The 20,009-nt window shown below is 42.6% G+C and overlaps 2 protein-coding genes across 5 annotated transcripts in view; one reads left to right on the top strand and one right to left on the bottom strand.

The window, feature by feature from the left end:
• Positions 1-15,589: 15,589 nt before the first annotated feature.
• On the bottom strand, positions 15,590-17,751 carry TMEM60 (transmembrane protein 60). Its single transcript, XM_030215756.1, has 2 exons — positions 17,640-17,751; positions 15,590-16,255 (listed from the first exon to the last, which is right to left on the bottom strand). Exon 2 carries the CDS (start codon positions 16,208-16,210, stop codon positions 15,806-15,808), a length of 405 nt encoding a protein of 134 aa, XP_030071616.1. The 5' UTR covers positions 16,211-16,255; positions 17,640-17,751; the 3' UTR covers positions 15,590-15,805.
• A 261-nt stretch (positions 17,752-18,012) lies between these two features.
• The window catches only part of PHTF2 (putative homeodomain transcription factor 2), a 225,666-nt gene continuing 223,669 nt past the window's right edge, over positions 18,013-20,009 (top strand). For all 4 annotated transcript variants that reach the window (XM_030215752.1, XM_030215753.1, XM_030215755.1 and 1 more), the window contains exon 1: positions 18,013-18,212. The gene's annotated coding sequence lies outside the window, so the exon portion shown is untranslated. The remainder of the gene's footprint in view (positions 18,213-20,009) is intronic.

The raw sequence follows: 20,009 nt of genomic DNA, 5'->3' as shown, positions 1-20,009 counted from the left end.
TGGAGAAGGGTACTGAAAGGAGGGATTTGTCTTGAGAGCCTGTGCCTGAAGTGGGAATCAAACTCAGTTCCTCAGTTCCCCAGGACCAAAGTCCACCACCCTAACCACTAGGCCACTCCTCCACTCATGTGTACTAATGAGTCCTGCAGAGGCTCTATGTGTCTAAAGAGGAGATGGTTCTCTGGGGCTGGTCTTGTCGATGCATTACTTTATTATTTTGCCCAGAAGCTGTGAGCTCCACTTCCAGCGTGAGGAACAGGAACTGAGCAGAGCCCAGGCTGTAGCACAGAAAGCTAACCATTGTCCTGGCCTGTACAATCTCTGGTTTGATTTTCAATAGCCACATTACATAATACAGAAGGCATTGCTAGAAAAAAAAAAAAAGTGTGCTGATACCTGCCTATTCTGCTTCTGTCCTACAACAACCCAAAAAAAGTGTTTGGCCATTTCAAGAGTAACATGCGTAAACGTTAATTGTTTCAGATTCCTTTTCAACTGGTATTTGTTATTAACAGAATTAGGGGTGAAAACTCCAACCAATGCTGAATCCAGAAGACATGTTATGGTCTGTTGAGACAATTTTTAAAATGGATTGCACAAAGAGATAAAATCGATATGCATATGATGTACAGTATATTGGCTTTAGCAATGGTGAGAACACATTGGAACTGATTGACAGTGGAGTGGGCATGTTACCTAGTAGAAAAAGCAGAGGGAAATGGGCCTTTTTCTGTTGTTGATTTTTTTTTTTTTGCAACTACATTCAAAGTGGTTTAATAGTATATACAGGTACTTATTTGTACCTGGGGCAATGGAGGGTTAAGTGACTTGCCCAGAATCGCACAGAGCTGCAGTGGAAATCAAACCCAGTTCCCTAGGATCAAAGTCCAATGCGCTAACCACTAGGCTACTCCTCCACTCTGTTCCAGACAACAGATCAAAGTCATTTCCTCTCAGTGCAGGAAGTTTCTTTTCTTTGTTTTCAGTAACACTTTTGCAAGTAAAACATTGATTTTTAAAGGTTACAAACAAAAGCTATAAGTCAGACCTAGTCATCAGATTAACTTTAATATATTTGGGGGATAATTTTATAGAGCTTTCTCTGCGTGTAAAACATATACATGTGGGAAATGGTTCTTATAAAATTGCACAGAGATACGCATATGTTAAAAGCAGATGCACTGTAAGATTGCACCTACTTTTGTGTGATTCATGTGTAGGTGTTTCCTGGAGCATAGTTTGGATGGAGCTAAAGCAAAGTTACAATGTATGCATGTGTTTTATAAAATACATACGCATATGTTTTATTTGTACACAGAGTGCTTGCACACATTTATACCTTCAGAATAGGTGTAAATTTGAGAGGGGTTGTATGCTACAGGGGGTCCATGGTGTCAGTCTGTAAAGCCAACAGAGGGGCCTATGTGCCTTTATAAAATAGGTATAAAGTAAGTGCATTTTGTGACATTTTACAGGCATGCTGTTGTGAAATTATCCCCCTCCCACCACACACACACCAGTAGCACTTGAGCACTATATTTGCTTCATTAAGACACTGCAGAAAAAAAAGCAGCTATAATACATGTTTGACCAGGACTTTGTATTAGTCCAGTAATAAGATATTAATTACTGTTTTTGTTGGGTGATTTTATATCACAACTGCGTTTCTATAACTGATGAACAGGATTTTATTTTCCTGATTCCCCGCAGCATGCCATGGATATTATTGCACAGTGAACACTTGGGTCAGGCTTGTCCAAGTTCAGTCCTTAAAAGCTGCAAGCAGACCGGGTTATCAGGAGATCCCTAACAAATATGCATGAAACAGATCTGCATATACAGTAATGTGTAGTGGGCATGCAAAGCATATTAAACCTGGCCTGTTTGCAGCCCTTGGACAGGCTTGGCTTAGGTAATACTGTGAAGAGAGAGCGTCATAAGTGATGTTATCTGATGAATGATTGCTTACAGTTGTGCTTTCTAGTTCCATCCTGGAAATTCTCCATTTAATATCTACATAAAAACTAAAGTTGCTTTAATTTTAAAGAATGTGTCAGGTATAAGCCGTGACCCAAATCTCCAGTAGCATTACATATTCATCTTTCTCTTTATGCGAAAGTGGGCAGTACGATTAAAAACTGCAAAAACTAGCAGTATAAATCTACCACTAGAAATGTCTTGTGTATACTTCACTTTACTAATCGTAGAATAGAGATCCCTAGATTAAGATGAAATGATGACTTGATTGATGTTGGTGGCTTTCTAGCAGTATTGCAGACAGTAAGGGGGTAATTCTGTAAGGAGCTGCCTCGTAAGCAGCAAGAAGGCACATAAATGTCAATATTCTAGTCCTTTACACTAGAATACTGACTAGCAGAAAAGTATATGCATGTTCTGTTTGTAGGTGTGTGCATGGGCAGGATGCACAAGTTCATGTGTACACTGTTGAATACTACAATTTAAGCATGTTCTAGCACACACCCAGGTACAGGCATTTATCCCAGCTATAGGTTGGTGTGATCACACCTTACGTTGAAGTGTGTTTTCAGCCACTTGCACTAGAGATAGCTTTTACAGGCACTTTATCCTAGTCAGCCGTGAACTATCCTTAGTAGCCTTGATATGAATTGTCATTTGTTCTATTTGTGTGCAAAGACATCTTGTAAAGTTATCCCATGTGTCAAGTAGGCTGTAACCGTGTATAACCTAGATGTAGCTGTTTTGGGGGGGGGGGGGGGGGGGAAGCGTTTGCACAGAGCATGGGTGGAGTCATGAGATTTGCACCTATATGTGCACTTCAGCTCTGTACATTTACTCCACCTTCTGAGCTGCTATAAATTTCCACAGCTTAGTTTTCTATCTAGAATAAGCTTGAAATAGGTGCCCTGTTACAGAATTGCTCTCTGCACATCCACAATTAAAGCTGCATTTTTTTGCTGGGAAGTATACATTTTCCGTGTAGATGAGACTTATGGTCTGACATCATCTTTAATTTTCTTTGTGAGAACTTTTTTGATAAATTGGACCTCTTGGTGTCACCAATGAACAGAGCTCTCAGCCCTGCCACCTTTTTCATCACTTTTCACTTAATGTTTTGTACAAAATCAGCTTACATGAATATTTTTCTGTGTAGTAGTAGTTATCCTGTCACGTATGCAGGACTTGCTTCCATATTTTCACCAAATGATGTGTTCAAACTATCTGCAGTCAGTGCCTCCAGGTTAATTTAAATTTGCAAATTTAGTTACATGTTCAGAATTTGTACATGATAAAAATGCTGTCACTAAGAAAATTGTTGCAAGTTAGAAAAAAGTAAGTTAAAATAATACTCCAGATTATCTACAGTATAAATGGAAATAATAGCAAAGCACCAAATGTTGAGCATGTCTCTCTAATTTAAAATTTAATGTACATTATCAGTTCATATAAAGACAGGAGCTACACCAGATGTTAACATGATTGGTCTGGAACTTTACACTTATATTTAATAATGAGTATTAGTGGAATATGTATTGTATTTAATGTTGACAATTAAAACAAAATAAATAGCATTGCCTTTCGTGGGTTCCTGGAGAATTATTTTTCCTATATTTGTTTAATGTCATTACAAATATTGCATTACTTCTTTCAGGTGTTACATGAGGGCTCTTAGCACCAACTTTGGTCATGGAACCCCTCTCTCTGGACGTCTGCCATAACCTTTGCCAGTAGTGGCAGTCAGCATGGGGGGCCCCCTTCCAACCCCCCACTGTATGGAAGTGTATGCAGAGTCTTAAGGGTCTGAGTGCACAGTAGAGACAGTGTCCTGTTCTGACTGCAGCTATTGCCTTTATGTATTAGACAAGGGGGGGGGGGGGGAAGTTGTAGTAAATCATAGAAGGAAGGGGAGTGGACGTCAGCTATTTTATCTGGAGTCATGTGAGAAAATGTTTGGTAAGCAGGACACATTGGGTTGATGAGCATTCCATCAGCTAGTCCAGTCCTAAATTGCTGTTTTGTTGCCTGTAACATTTGGTGCAAATTTGACCATCTGCTGATGAAAAACTGGCCAGATAATTTATTTAATTGTTTATTGGCCACTAAATTTGATGAATGGATTAACATCCTGGTCTTTTACCTCCTAACTACAAGCTTGAATTACTGCATATGGAACTGTATAACTGACAGTGTCTTGTAATATATGTGGAAGAGGATATTTTAAACAACTTAGGGGGTCCTTTTACTAAGCTGCTGCAAAAGGGGGCCTGCGCTGGCGTCAGCGTATGTTTTTGACACCCAATAAGGCCCCCTTTTACTGCAGTGGGTAAAAAAACTTTTTTTTTTTTTTTTTTAAGAAATGGCTGTGTGGCAAGTGAAGCACTTGCTGCGTGGCCATTTTTTTTTTTTTTTTGGGGGGGGGAAGCAGTTATTGCCACCCATTGAAGTGGTGTGAAGGGCTCCTGCACTAATCTGACAGTAACTGGGCAGTGCGTGGCATTGCCCAATTACCACTGGGTAAACACTGGCATTACAAAAATTAAAATATTTTTGTATTGCCAGAAATGGCGTGTGCTGGGGGGGATGGCAACTAGCGCCAGGTTGCTGCAGTAGCCCAGTGGTACTTCCAGTTTATTATTATTATTTTTGTACCCTGTGCTTTCCCACTCATGGCAGGCTCAATGCGGCTTACAAAGTGACTTGCCCAGAGTCACAAGGAGCTTTAGCAAGCGGTAAGCTCACATTGGGCTTACTGTTGCTTAGTAAAAGACCCCCTTAATCTGAAAGCTATACAGAGCCAGAATGACAGACAATCTTTTGGTTTGCCTTACTTAAAAGTTTGAGGAAGTATGTTTTAACTTCTGCTTTAAAAAAATGCTTTGCATGTTTACCTGATCATTTCTAGCCTTTCAGACTCAACAAAAAATCTTTCAATGCGTTTATATCATGCCAATCAACAGCCCAGTGTCTAGCTAAGAAGAAAAATCACACAAAAATAGCAATACAACATGATGGCCAAAGCCAACAAATAACATCTACATGCAAAAAAAAAAGCTTTTATACAATTACCCATTTATGTAGTAATTACTTCTGCCAAAACTCATATCTTTTGTCTTACACCATTGGCAGTGCATGCTTAGTGATGCTAGCCTGTAACATCAGAGGTAGCTTTTATATCATAGTCATAATTGGTGAACTATCCTGAGTAGCCTTATGAATTGTTCATAATTATGAAAAGCCACAACATATGATAACCCACTACTATCAGACCAACTGTGAATTGTTCATAATTATTATTATATTTGTATAAAAGGCCTGTTGTAAAGTTACAGGTGATCAAGTAGGCATGTATTTGTATATGATCTGGGTGTAGGCATGTTTGGGGGAAGAGTTTGGGCATGGGTGGAATCAAAGTATGCATGTAGATATAAAATATGCACCATGTACATACTTCATCTGTGTACATTTACACCACCACCTGAGCTGGGATAAATGTCCACAGCTACATTGTCCAAAACAAAACAGTGGAGATGATGTCAAGCAATAGCAAAAAGTACTTGATAATTCTTTATTGCGATTGGTGCTGACTTGACATGAGCCATGTTTCGGCTTAAAATGCCTGCATCAGGATTCTTCAAAACCGAAATTGGAAAAATGTAAGCTGTGCTAACGGTTCCTGCATGGCAATGCAGGTGGAGCCCATTCAAAGTGAATGGGCTTTGTTGGCATTATCACACTGGGAGAGAAGAGGTCCCAAGTTTATTAATTAATTTATTTGTAACATTTATACCCCGCACTTTCCCACTCAATAGCAGGTTCAATGCGGCTTACATAGAAATCATGTTAATAAATTAATGAAGACTTAAGACATTAAAACCACACTAGTGCAAATAATATAGATCAATTAGCTTAAAATATAAACAAATCCATAATCACATCACAATTAAATTACAAATGTAAAATTATTCACTAAAAATATGAACAAATGCAATTCTTAATATATTAAAACATAATTATAGAAGCATTAATATGAATTAAATATAATGAATGTGAATTTATAAATAACACCATGCTAAAAACCAAAGGAAGGAAATTACCCTCCTATCAAGACCATCAGGGGGAGTCGTGATGCAGCCACCCTGAGGAGACATGAAAGAGTGAGGCTCCACTGTTGATCTAAAATCTGCTTAAATTGTGGTTATTCTTTCCTTGATTGAGGCTCTACAAGATTGAGGTGGGAGGAGCTTGAGCTCTCTTCCACTGTGTCAGTGTTTTTTGGTTTGAACACCCCAGCATGCCTATCAGGACTGCAAACGGTCTAAAAGATAAATCTAAATCTCCTACAACAAAGATGGCACAGAAGCGGGGGACTGAGTGCAAGAAATACACAATCATTTTCGGCTGTTTTGGCAGACAGTCTTAAACTACAGTCGGCTGTCGATGAACCGAATGAAACATTTGGCTTACTAGAGGGAATCTCCAAAATGGAACAGTGGGATTCAGCGTAAGAATATATTAACACACACATGGCGCAGCAGCTGGTGGATATACGCCAGGAGACCACTGACCTTCAAATTACATTTGAGGAGCAGGAAAACAGGCAGTGGAGGAATAATTTACACCTAATTGGGTTCCCTGAGTCGGTAAAGGATGTGGAATTATATCAAATCTTCAGCAAATGGTTACCTGAGAAGTTGGGTCTAAATGTAGAGGGCACACAATATGGTTGCGAGAGGGCTCATCGGATTGGAGCTAAACTACAGCATCAAAATAGACCCTGCCCGGTGATTGCCCATTTTCTCAATTGAAAGGAGGAGGAAGCGCTGCGACGATCATACAGGAGAGCAGGTTTGATGGGGTATGAGGGATCAAAGCTCCTACTCTTTAACAATTACTTGGCCTGTATGGCAGCTCAATGGAAGCTGATAGTCCCGCATTGCTCGGAGCTGCACAGAAGAGTGCAGTTTGCGCTACTGTTCCCGGCAAAATTACAAGTCTGGCACGCCAGTAAGACTGTAATCCTGCAAACTGCAGAAGAAGTGAAAACTTTCTGGACACCTTGACAAAGTCATCATAACGTATTTTAATGCGTTCAGCTTGCCCAGTAATCATTACTTGCAAGTTGCATATCAGTACTGTTGATACATGAGTGTACCACAGGCCTGTGAACATCTAACTTTTACTATTTCTGCAGCTACTATCTCAGGAGCTTTAATGGTAGTGAGAAGACCATTTGGGATGAAAGTGCCTATAAGAATGTTTTATTCAATTCAAAGTAGATCTTATATACTGCTAAAACCCCCTTTTCCAGGGTTCAGTACTTGACTAATAACATACAATAACCCAGGATCCAAAGTAGGCAAATCCCAAAATTAGAGGCTGACTGAATTTCAATGGCCAAACCAGCCTCAAATCCATGTTCCACCTAGTTTTGGTTTCAACTCAAAATGCCCATGCATTTTTGGCTTGAACCAAACCTATGTGCAGTCCTCAATTTCTCCCCCCCCCTCGACCAAAAAGAGCTCTCCTCTCTGAGCCCCCCCCCCCCCCCATTGCAGAACCCTCACAAATCCACCCCTCCACCAGCAGTTCCCTCCCAGGCCTATTATGCACGTGGACTTGTCACGCAGAGCGGATTGGCGGTATAGATGACCGGCTCGAAACACCACAAAGATTTAAATAGGAATGATTCTGCCTATTTAGGCTGTAATGCAACAGAAATAGTGGTGGGCATGCAGCTAGATCCACCTAAAAGCAAGAAGGCACGTTGTTCATGCAGCTAAGCGGCAGGAACTTGATTTTTGAACTGGTGTGATATCTTTGCAGTTCACTGAGCTTCATTGCTTTTCTGCTTGTTTATCCTTTTATGCTGTTCTTCAAGGAAAATAATGGGCTAATTCGAGCTGGGGGATGGGAGAGGAGCTTCAAGATAGAAATGAGAGGGGGCTGTCTCGTGATGAGTGTTGATGAGGTACATAGTAGCTGGGTTAGAGGAAGGAGGGGAGAGCAGGATGTGGGGTGAGGGAGGTCGTGTGTAAGAGTGAGTGTGTGTGTGGGGGGAGCTGGGGATGTTTGTAGGTAGCTGGGGGTAATAATTAAGGGAGTCATTGTGATTACATATTGGAGGGAGGAACCAACTAATAAATCTTCTCTTGCTATATCAGAAAAGAACTACAAATGATAGGAAAGAGTAAGTATCAAACAAAGAAAGGAGAGAGGCACCGTCATTCAGAAGAAGAAATTAGATCTTACCTGCTCATTTGCTTTCCTTTAGTTCCTCTGGACCGGCCCAGAATGCAACTGATGGGTTGTGCACGCCTTCCAGCTGGTGGAAACTGAAAACTCTGACTCTAGAGAGAGCCAATGAGAGCCCTGCCCAACTGTAACTAGACTCAGTATTATTTTAACAAAGCAGGAGAAGACCGCTTATTCTGTGCCCCTGGGAAACTTGAGCAGCCACCCAGGACATACTACCAAATGTGTCTGAACCGAAAAGGTTTTCTTTTAAATTTTTGTTTAATTTATTTATTTATTTTAACCACAAGAGCGCAAAATTTGCAAAGCAGCTCCACCGACTGCAACAAAATGACTAAAAGAAAATAAACCCAGCTGTCCTCTGAGTAACTGGATGGGATCTGGGCCTAAAGGAAAGCAAATTAGCAGATAAAATCTAATTTCTCCTTCCTTAGCATCCCTCCGGACCAGCCCAGAATGCAACTGATGGGAAGTAAGAAAGCAGTACATTCATGGGAGGAGAACTGATTGATAATTTGGTCTCAATCTAGAATGTAAATGTACCCATAGTTTTCAAAAATATCTTAGTATTTAACTATCTTATAGTCATTAGCATCTTGTAGCATTTTGTCTGTATTAAGTTCAAAAGTAATATTAAGAAGGTTAACTAAATGTTTATTAACATCTTTCATCACAGATTCTAAATTCTTATCCTCTTCAAAAAAAATTATTTTACACATTGTAACAGTGATTTTGGCAGGTTTTGTGCTGGCATTTTATGAAAACACATAAGTGGCAGGACAGAGCTGATTGAACATAGGTGGTGGGACAGTTTAGAAAAACCACCACATCTATATTCCTTTCAAACTTTTCTCTATTATTTTTCCAATAAATAGAAAACAGTAAAATATTAAACTAATTTTATACAAATAAAATGGTTGATAAAGTGAGAGGTATGATAATGAGATACAAACCCAAATGAATGTGTTTCTATTCACATAAACACATTTACAGCAGCATAATTCCCAAACCTGGTCCTGGAGGCACCCCAGCCAGTCAGGTTTTTAGGGTATCCACAATGATTGAGGTGCTTCCAAGATCATCTTTCGAAACCACTGGCATACTGCAAGCATGGGTGGGGAGGAGGGAATGATTGTCTGCATGAGTTTGGTGTCTTTGGTTGAAGCGACAGCAACTGAAACTTAACCTGCTAAAACCATGTTTGTGGATGAATAGGAATCATGAGTTGTTCACATTACCATCTACTGGCGGGGTTAATTTGTCCGTCCGTCCTTTTTCTGGAGCCATATGGTAACCCTAGATAAAAGGAACCTAGGAGTACTGTTAGGTGACTTGATGAATAAAATTTCTTTCAGTTTGAAGGCATCCTTTTGTAATTTGTCTTATTCTGACAGATTTGTGTGTTGTTTTTTTTGTTAGATAGGAAGGATTTAAATTATGTTGATCCATGCAAGCATCCATCCAAGATATAATAAAATCAAATAGCCTTTACTGTGGCCTTTTAAATTCTCAGTTGTGATGGTTTCAGTTCGTGCATTAATACTATGGCCCAGTTATTGATGAATCTGAAAGTATTTGATCATATTGTTCTAGTTCTGGCCATGCTTCATTACTTTCCCGTTATAAGATACAATTTGAAGATTCTCTGCGTGTATTTCAGGGCTGTTTGTGATTGCCCACCATATTTACATTCAGCCATACTTGTGCTGATTCTTTTGGTTTCATTTTGTTGCAGTCCTCAGGAGCGGAGGGAAACTTGATCTCCTACTTTTTCAAGCTTGGTTTCCCCGATGTCCAGCAGTTTGATTTCCCTAAGTTACCGATTAACTAACCTATTGTGCATATCACTTAAGAAATGATTCAGAAGATGTGCACCATTCATTATTATTTTTTCCTCACGTTTTCGTACACTTTTTTTTCCTCCCATTGGTTTTCTTTTATCATGTCTTTTCTTCTTCTGCCCTTTGGCACTGTGCTTTTCCCCTAGTATGGTTCTAACTAATATCTACCTTTGGCAGCCTATGCTTATCCATTTTTCACACATTTGTTGTCTTTTCCAGAAGGAATTGTGTATTCCTCAGTGCTTTATCTCTGTGTGTTAACCATCTAAACACTGAATATACCTTTGGAAGGTTAGTAATACATTTCCTCTTATTCGTTTCCCTCTTGGTACATTATTTCTACCTTTTGTCCTTTTCCCACTCCTTTGGAGCTCTTCCCCCCCCCCCCCCCTCTTTTCTTCCCTTCAACCCCTCCCCCTTTTTTTTAGCCCCCTTCATAAACGTAGTATTTCTATTTTTTTTATATATATTTTGTCATCATCCCTTTCTTTATATTTACAAATATTGATTCATTATTATTATTTTTTCAGAAAGAATTGTGTATTCCTCAGTGCTTTTTCTCCCAGTGTGTTAACCACTCAAACACTGAATATACCTTTGGAAGGTTAGTAATACATTTTCTTTGATATGTTTCCCTCTAGGTACATTTCTTTACCTTCTGTCCTTTTCCCACTCCTTTGTAGCTCTCCCTCTTTTCTTCCCTTCCTTTTCCCCTTCCCCCTCCCTTCTTTTGAGCCCCCTTCATATATATATAGTTTCATCATCTTCCTTCTTTATATTCACAAATATTGATCCATTTTTTCTTGGATACTTACCATTGGCGAAATGTTGTAAGCAAACCTCATTTTTTATGTTCTTTATACATTGAGTGGAGGAGTAGCCTAGTGGTTAGGGTGGTGAACTTTGGTCCTGGGGAACTGAGTTCGATTCCTACTTCAGGCACAGGCAGCTCCTTGTGTCTGGGCAAGTCACTTAACCCTCCATTGCCCCATGTAAGCCGCATTGAGCCTGCCATGAGTGGGAAAGTGCGGGGTACAAATGTAACAAAAATAAAATTAAAAAAAAATTACCTTTCAGACACAGTTCATATGTAATTACCCTGCCCATAGACCATATATTGATCTACAACCTATATGTAATGTGGTTTATCTGTCACAATTTGCATACTTCTTATATGTAAACCATCATACATTATTGGTTTTTGCTGTCTATTATGTATATGAAAATCATACATGGAAAATTACAATTTACATTATTTTGTTATATATATTATTTTATGGTTTATTTTATATGCAATTGTCTTTGTATTATTCATGCATTCATTTACCTTGCAACACCATTTTAATGACATTTGATACTTTTAGACACCAATTGGTATTATTTGGCATTATTTATCTTTATTTCTTATTGATTTAAATACGCTATGTCTTTGTACTTATGACATTTTATGTATGTTTACCTGTTTTTATTCATATATGCTTTTGAGATGTGTATTTGAGATTTAATATATATATACACATAGATATATTTCTTTGGTTTGCAATATTTATGTTTTATATCTGTGTATATGTACACATAGATATATTTTTTAATGTTTATAAAAACAAATATAATAACAGATATAAGACTCCTGAAGAAGGTGCTATGGTGCCGAAACACCGCTGTGTTGTCAACCAAGCGACCCTCAGGGGGAGGAATGCTGGCTTCGGCCTAACCCCTGGTAAGCCTTTCCTCAGCTGAGAGGTGCCCAGCTCTACCACCGGCTGCCTTTCAGGTGCTGTGGAGGACTTGCAGCTCATCTGCATATCCTTACAGCCTTCTCCGGGGTGACACCCAGGTCCACCCCGATCCACCCAGGGCCTCTGCTCTAGGTGCCCAGCACTCCCACCAGGTGCTGTGGAGGACTTGCAGCCCTTCTGCATTTCCTCACAGCTGTATCCGGGGTAACTCCAGGTCCATCCCGAGCTTCCCAGGGCCCTCACTCCAAGTGCACAGAGTCTCCAGGTGCTTTTTGGCTAGGATTCCTTTAAACACTATCACTCCCTATGCCTTAGCTGCTGCCTGCTGTCCCTGTCCTAGCCTTCCTGCCTTCCTCCTCTACTCCTATCACCTTAGCCACTTCACATCTACCCGCATCCACCTTAGCCCCTATATATGGCCCCTATACACATTCTCTTCATCGCCCTGTCCCTTCCTAACCTCTTCCCCCCTCCCCTTCCACTGTCTACCTCAGGAACTCACTGCCCACCCTTGTCCCCTCCCGTCCTGCTCATTACTCCCCTACCCTACCACCCCCCAGCTCTCCTGCCCCCCTCGTCATTCCTAGCTCTCAACCTTCTACATTTCCTCCCCACCATTAACCCATCCCCATTCCTCCTTAACACATCCTGTCTTCGTCATCTTCGTCGACCCTCCTCCCCCACCCTCCTCCGCACTCTCTTACTCCTCCTCCTACTTTCCGCAGGTGACATCAATCCCAATCCAGGTCCCCCCCACCTCTCCATATCCACGTAACCGATCCCAGAATGCCTCCAATCTCATCTCTATTCCCCTTCTCCCCCCCGCTTCCCTCCCCTTCTCGTGTGCCCTATGGAATGCCCACTCAGTATGCAACAAACTCTCCTTCACCCATGATTTGTTCATCTCCTGTTCCCGTCAACTGCTCGCTTTAACTGAAACTTGGATAACCCCTAACGACACTGCCTCAATCGCAGCCCTATGCCATGGAGGATATCTTTTCTCCCACACTCCCCGCCCAGACGCACGCGGTGGAGGCGTTGGGTTTCTTCTCTCACCCTCTTGTAGTTTCCAACCCCTCCCCCTGCCACAGTCTCACTGCTTCTCATCCTTCGAAACTCATGCCATCCGGCTATTCTACCCGACACCACTCAGAGTTGGTCATCTACCGCCCCCCCTGATAAGCCCCTCTCTTCCTTACTGACTTCGACGCTTGGCTCACCGTCTTTCTTGATCCCTCATCTCCATCCCTCATTCTTGGTGATTTTAATATTCACGTTGACGACCCATCCAACTCCTACGCTTCTAAATTCCTCACTCTGACATCCTCCTTTAACCTCCAACTACGCTCTACCACCCCTACTCACCGTAATGGCCATTGTCTCGACCTCGACCTCGTTCTCTTCTCTTCCTGCTTACCTTCCAATTTCTGCACCTCAGTCCTTCCTATCTCAGATCATCACCTAATCACCCTCACACTTTATCACCCTCCCCCTCAACCTCGCCCAACTATAGCCACTGCCTTCAGGAATCTCCAGGCCGTCGACCCCCCTACCCTATCCTCTCACATCTCCAATCTCTTCCCTTCCATCTCGTCTTCCGAATCTGTTGACACGGCTGTCTCTGCCTACAATGAAATTCTCTCCACTGCTCTGGATACCCTAGCACCATCTGTCTCTCGACCCACTAAGCGCACTAATCCTCAGCCCTGGTAAACCCCTTGCATCTGTTACCTTAGCTCCTGCACCCGATCTGCTGAACGACTCTGGAGGAAATCTCGCACCCTGTCAGACTTCACCCATTACAAATTCATGCTATCCTCCTTCCAGTCCTCCCTATTCCTTGCCAAACAGGAATATTTTTCTCAATTAACTAATTCTCTTGGCTCCAACCCTCATCGCCTCTTCGCCACCCTCAACTCCCTACTTAAAGTGCCCTCCGTTCCCACCCCCCCCCCTCACTCTCTCCTCAAACACTAGCTGACTACTTCCGCGATAAGGTGCAGGAGATAAACCTTGAATTCACTTCCAAGCCTTATCCTCCCTGTGACTTCTTAACCCACTCCCCCAACCAACCTAGCCTGGCCTCCTCCTCCTTCCCTGAGATCACCGAAGAGGGAACTGCTTGCCTTCTCTCTTCCTCTAAGTGCACCACCTGTTCCTCTGATCCCATTCCCACCAATCTGCTTAACAACATCTCTCCTACAGTCAACCCCTCAATCTGTCACATCCTCAACCTCTCTCTCTCCACTGCTACTGTCCCTGACACCTTCAAGCACGCTGTAGTCACACCACTTCTCAAAAAACCATCACTAGACCCCACCTGTCCCTCCAACTACCGTCCCATCTCTCTTCTACCCTTCCTCTCCAAATTACTTGAACGCGCTGTCCACAGCCGCTGCCTTGATTTCCTCTCCTCTCAGGCCGTCCTCGATCCGCTCCAATCCGGCTTTCGCCCACTACACTGGACAGAAACAGCACTCTCTAAAGTCTGTAATGACTTGTTCCTTGCCAAATCCAAAGGTCACTATTCCATCCTCATCCTCCTCGACCTATCTGCTGCCTTTGACACTGTCAATCATAATTTACTTCTTGACACACTGTCCTCATTCGGGTTCCAGGGCTCCGTCCTCTCCTGGTTCTCTTCGTATCTTTCCCAACGCACCTTCAGAGTATATTCTAATGGTTCTTCTTCCACCCCCATCCCGCTCTCTGTTGGGGTTCCTCAAGGTTCTGTCCTTGGACTGCTTCTTTTCTCGATCTACACCTCTTCCCTGGGTTCGCTGATCTCATCACATGGTTTCCAGTACCATCTCTATGCTGATGACACCCAGCTTTCTCTCTCCACTCCCGACATCACGGTCGAAACCCAGGCCAAAGTTTCGGCCTGCCTTTGACATCGCTGCCTGGATGTCCAACCGGCATCTGAAACTGAACATGGCCCAAACCCCAGGAACAACTGGCTAAAGGACTCAATCTCAGGTGTAGCCCAACTTACACCATTTGCTGGAGGTAGAGAAATATTGGCACTTTCTGGATTGTACCAGCCCTTGTAACCAGTGCTGTTAGTGGAAGAGTTCAGTTTCTCTACCTGCTGGTAGCAGGTGGAAAACCCAGTTGAGTGGACTGGTCTAAGATGATGAGAAGGAATTGTTTTAAAAGCCATTCATTGGATTGGACAAGGGAATCTGGAAGCCTTACTTTTAGAATTTCCTCTCCCCACCCCCGCCATTAAGATCTCAACATGAATTAATTGGCTATTCCTGCAGTAAAGGTTTTTAAACTAGCTTCCAGATGGAAATGTACTTTACAAGGGACTGCTCCCCGTGCTTGAACACCTTGTCTGAGGAGTTTCTTTTTTTTTTCTAAGGTGTATAGGTTTGGAGAGTTGATGATGGATTTTTGTTGTAACCGTGTTATAACAGAGGTATATAAAATGTTTTACTTATCTACTACTACTTATTTCTATAGCACTACTAGATGTACGCAGTGCTGTACAATAAGCACATATGGACAATCCCTGTTCGACAAGAGTTTACAATCTATTTGAGACCAGCAGGACAAATAAGGGATTAGGGAATTACTTATTGTGAAAATGATTAAAAGAGGCATGGATATTGAACAGGTGACTAGGAGTTAGCAAGCAAGGCTAAAAGCCCATCTTTGAGGCTGCTTTTAAGAGGAATACAAAGGCATGTTAAATTATATTAAATTAACCTTATCAAAAGGGGTAGGATACAGTTGTTGCAAAGGCGTTCTAATAAGTCCACGGCAACCAAAACAGATCAGTAATATTTTATTTACAAGTAACATATTATAATATACACACAAAGTTCTGTGGGGAAAAATATCCATACACGATCTCTAAGCAGTCCTGTTCTGATACTCCAGTTGATTCTACAACTTTGCCTTGGCTAGTTTTTAATCTTCCTTTGATGTTAACAGGTCAGGCCATCTTTCTGCCTAATGTGAAGTGTTTTATCATTGTTATGCAATTTAGTCTCTTCTAACGTAAAAGATATTATATCCAAGCTCAACCATACCTCCAACTAATAAGGCCCATAATGGAATAAAGACAAAGCACAGATTCATGTTTGCAAATTGTTCCAGTCTAGCGCAGAGGGCGAGACAGAAGGCCAACTTCAGAAGCATTGCAATCAGGTACCAGGCCTTTTTCTTCAAGGCAAGTGAGCAATTCCTAGGGTCATATCCAGATTTACAACGCCCAGCAATTTTTACAATTAGCATAACCAGTAGTATGGTGTCAAATATCCAGACTGGGATAAATATAAGAAACCAGTTCCATGGCGCTTTTTCATCCAGCTTTAGCACCAACATAATCAAAAAGAGTAAAGTGAAAAGCCAGGTGAGCAACACTCTCTGTGCCAAGGACATTCTCATTTAAACAGCTTCAAGATGGTTTCCAACAGTGAGGAAAAACAGGACCTAGAACAAAAGAGAATGCAAGGATCAGAAGGTGTTTGATCTATCAGCTTGCCTTCAAACAACAATGATGAAACTTAAAACGTTTTTCTTCACCTCTACGAAAGAATTGTAGATTTAAGTGGATACCCCTAGCAACAAGTTTAGGGCCTCTTTTACCAAACCGCAGTAGTGATTACTGTGTGGCAATGTCTACGAACCCATTCAAAATGAATGGGGTTTGTCAGCACTGCTGCTCTAGGGAAATGCTAGCTCAGTTTAGTCAAAGGGGCCCTTAATGTCTTCAACATTGAGAAAAAGTATTCCATATTGCTCACCTCTTCCAGTGGGCAATATGGAACTTTTAAGAAATTATTTGCAGCAGAAAATGCTTCATGATAGCCCTACTAGAAACCAAATAAATTTTTTGTGGCAGGATATAGAAACAGATGGGGACAAAACTTAGCCCATTTATTTTGTAAGTTTTGAACTATACGATTAATTTTGTTCATGAAGGCAAGATTCAGTTATTGTAGTTGAGAACCACTGGCTTAATACTGACACAAATGGGACGGAAAGGAGAAGGAACATATTTTTAGGATATATACAACAACAATTAGGTGGTATAAAGACAGATTAATGTGGGATGTACTATTAAGTAGGGGATGTCTCATACACTCATGTAGGCACAAAATATCATGCTGTTAGCAAGCGTCTGATTTAGTGCCGATTTATATAATCATTGACTGCCCCCAGCCTCCGATAGTACACTAAACTTGCTAAATATTCGTATCTCTTAGTGTATATAAGTGCTAGTGCCATATTTCTAGGATAAGCAGCATAAAATGTATTGTTTTGGGATCTTGCCAGGTACTGTAAAAAGGGTGGGTGGAGTGTGGGTTCAGGGAGGGAGCGAGGGGGGCTGGAAAAAAGTGGCGAGAGGGGAGGTAAAAGGGGAACATGCAGCACATGGATAGAAGGGGTGGATAGAAGAGGACGGCAAGCTGCTCATGAATGTTTGCTCTTTTAGAAACGCATATCTTTTCTAATTTTGTATTTATCAAAACAGGGACGAAAATGCATTTCTGTTGCTTTTACCAGTATTTTCACTGCTTATAGAATCCGCTTATGGAATCTTGGGGAGATCAAGGTGACTGTGCGGGGGGGGGGGGGGGGGGGGGGCGAAGACAGCAATTTATGTTTTTTGCGTTCTCTTTTTGTCTTCACAAATAACCTTAGGCCAGCCCTCAGAAAATGCAACACATACAGAGTAGTCTCAAGTGCCACCACCTCCAGCCCCCATATAATACTTGCTCACAGATCAATACACTCCCCAGGCAAAACAAAACAAAAAAAACACCAGGTATATACTACCCTTGTTCTTCACCACAGAAGACATGTCACTTACCACACTCTGCTGGATCACATGATATATATACACAGGCAGCCAGCTGCAACTCGCCTTCGACTCGCTCGCTCGCTCCTTCCGTTCCAGGATCGCTCTGCGCCGCGGCGGAACTCTTTACAGCAGCACGTCCACATTTGAACGTTGTCAGGACGCTCCGCACTCTACGCCTGAAGATTGGCCAGTACGGCCAACAATCAACAGAAGCTCCGCCTACCAGGTACAGGCAAGAGGCCGGAACCATGGAGTTGTTGACGCTTTAGTGTCCCACCACGCTACAGGCTGAGCTTTTAACACCAGCGTCCTTGGTGGCTGGAGGATTGAGTGACGTCTCTCTGCCTCCTCCAACCCCCCCCCCCCGCTGGTTGGAAGCGGCCAACAAGGGGGTTCCATCCTCTTCGCTTTCGCCTGTGTCTGCTCGGATTTGCGAGCTCGAGGCGCAGCGGCTGCGCTCTAGCGCCTGCTGCTGTTGCTCTGTGTTTTTCTCTGCCTCGCGCTCAGGAGGAGAGACGGTTGCTCAGTGCTGCCTTTCACTCCGTACGCCTCGTGCCGCCGCGCTGCGGCGCTGGCATCTCGGTAAGGAACGAATTCTTTCTCCCCCCCTACCTACCCCAATGCTGCCTTTTATTGAGGGAGAGAGGGGCGCTAATGTTTCTCCCGGGGTTTAAAGGGGAACAGGGTACAATCTGGGGGGTTTATAAAATCCTTTTCCTGAGCTTGATAGTTAAAGCTCTGACGGACCTAGTCAGCGTTTACCCCTGCTAGTCTGCTTTGTGCTTGGTAGACCATGATTTTTAGCCTACAGTCGCTTAACTGTGGGAGGTGGGGTGTAGGATGTACAGAACTGTGACAGGAAGGATGCTGCTGCTGCTGCTGCTTGTTGTCCCTTGAATGCACGGTGTGTGCTACAGAGACTTTGCATACTGAAGGTGGTGTCCCCCCCTCCCTGCCCCCCAATCTCAGGGACTTTAGGTGAAATTATTTGTACTGAGCGTGTTGGAGGCTGTGTGTGTACAGTATGGAAGGGAGGGACAACAGTTATTCAAAGCCTAAGTTAAGGCACGGTGATCTCAACCGACAGTTCCGAGAAAGATCAGCATTTCTCTTCTGTATTTAATGGGGTGCTTGCTGTAAGATCCTTTTATTTCACGTTGTGCCTTTTGGATGTTGAGAGTGAGGAGCGAGCCAGTTTGACATCTTTAAAAGGCAAATGAGGCCGCACTGCAAGGGAATTTTTTTTTTTTTACTGCATCCTATTAATAGATTCTGGTTCATGGGGATTGAGAGCTGCAAATGGGCTGGAATGTGGAAGATTTTTGCAGTTTACAGTCTCGTGGCAACCCGTATAGGCCTTCCCATGATATATACTTTGTTGGCTACAGTTGTATTTTATTATTCCTGTTGATGTTGGGAGAATTGTAATAATCTATGAGAATAAAGTTTAATCGATCTTTCAGTATAATATTGAATCGTAATATAGGAGGAATGATCAAATAACTATGTTTTTTTTTTCTGACTTGTAATAGATGTATTAGAAGGGAGGGTTTCAGTTTAGGATTTTTTTTTGTTGTTGGAGAGGGTGGTGATGTTGAATCACTGTATTCATATGTTTTCTGGTAATCCTTGACACGATATTGAAAATAATGTGTTTTAATAGCAATGTTATGCCCTGATGATCAGAAGCCCCATGCTGTTCCAAACAGTGCAGGGCAATAACACCCCTATGATCAGAGCTAATAGCATGCAAATTTAGGCACACTGTTAGCTCTGATCATAGTGGTAAAAGTACGATCAGGTACAGTCCTCCAACACTTGTTTGACAGATCCAGGCTGTCAAAAGCCCGGACCTGTCAAACGCAGGAGATGGAGGTCCATTGGACCCCGGGCCCCTGCCGTCGCTTCATCCCTGGTGGCCTAGTACTCCCCCAGACAGCGACACAGGGGCTGGAAGTCCACTGGACCTCCAGTTCCCCTAACCCCCCCCCCCCCCCACTCCGACACAAGGCACAGAGGACTGGAGATCTGATGGATTTCCAGCCCCTGTAACCTCTCCTCACACCCCTCAAAAAAAAATCCCTGGTTGCCCAAGTGGACTGCCAACACAACCCCTCACCTGCCCTGGTGGTCTAGTGGCCAACCCCCCTCCCCCATTTTTCCCTTATATGGTAGGGACGCCCGCCTAGCTCTGCCATTTTGAAGGCAGCACTGGAATTGGAGGGAGTGTGCTACTCTGTCCTCCATCAAGGAGGTATGGGGGGAGGGGGATGCTATACCAGAGTAAGTGGGGGGTTGTGTTGGCAGCCCAGTTTGGCCACCAGGGATTTTTTTGTGTGTGAGGTAGGGTGTAGGATGTACAGAACTCTGACAGGATGC

This window comes from Microcaecilia unicolor, chromosome 10, assembly GCF_901765095.1.
Source record: "Microcaecilia unicolor chromosome 10, aMicUni1.1, whole genome shotgun sequence".
In the NCBI taxonomy this organism is placed as follows: Eukaryota; Metazoa; Chordata; class Amphibia; order Gymnophiona; family Siphonopidae; genus Microcaecilia; species Microcaecilia unicolor.
Note: the sequence above shows the minus strand (reverse complement) of the source record. Positions and strands in the feature narration are given on the sequence as shown.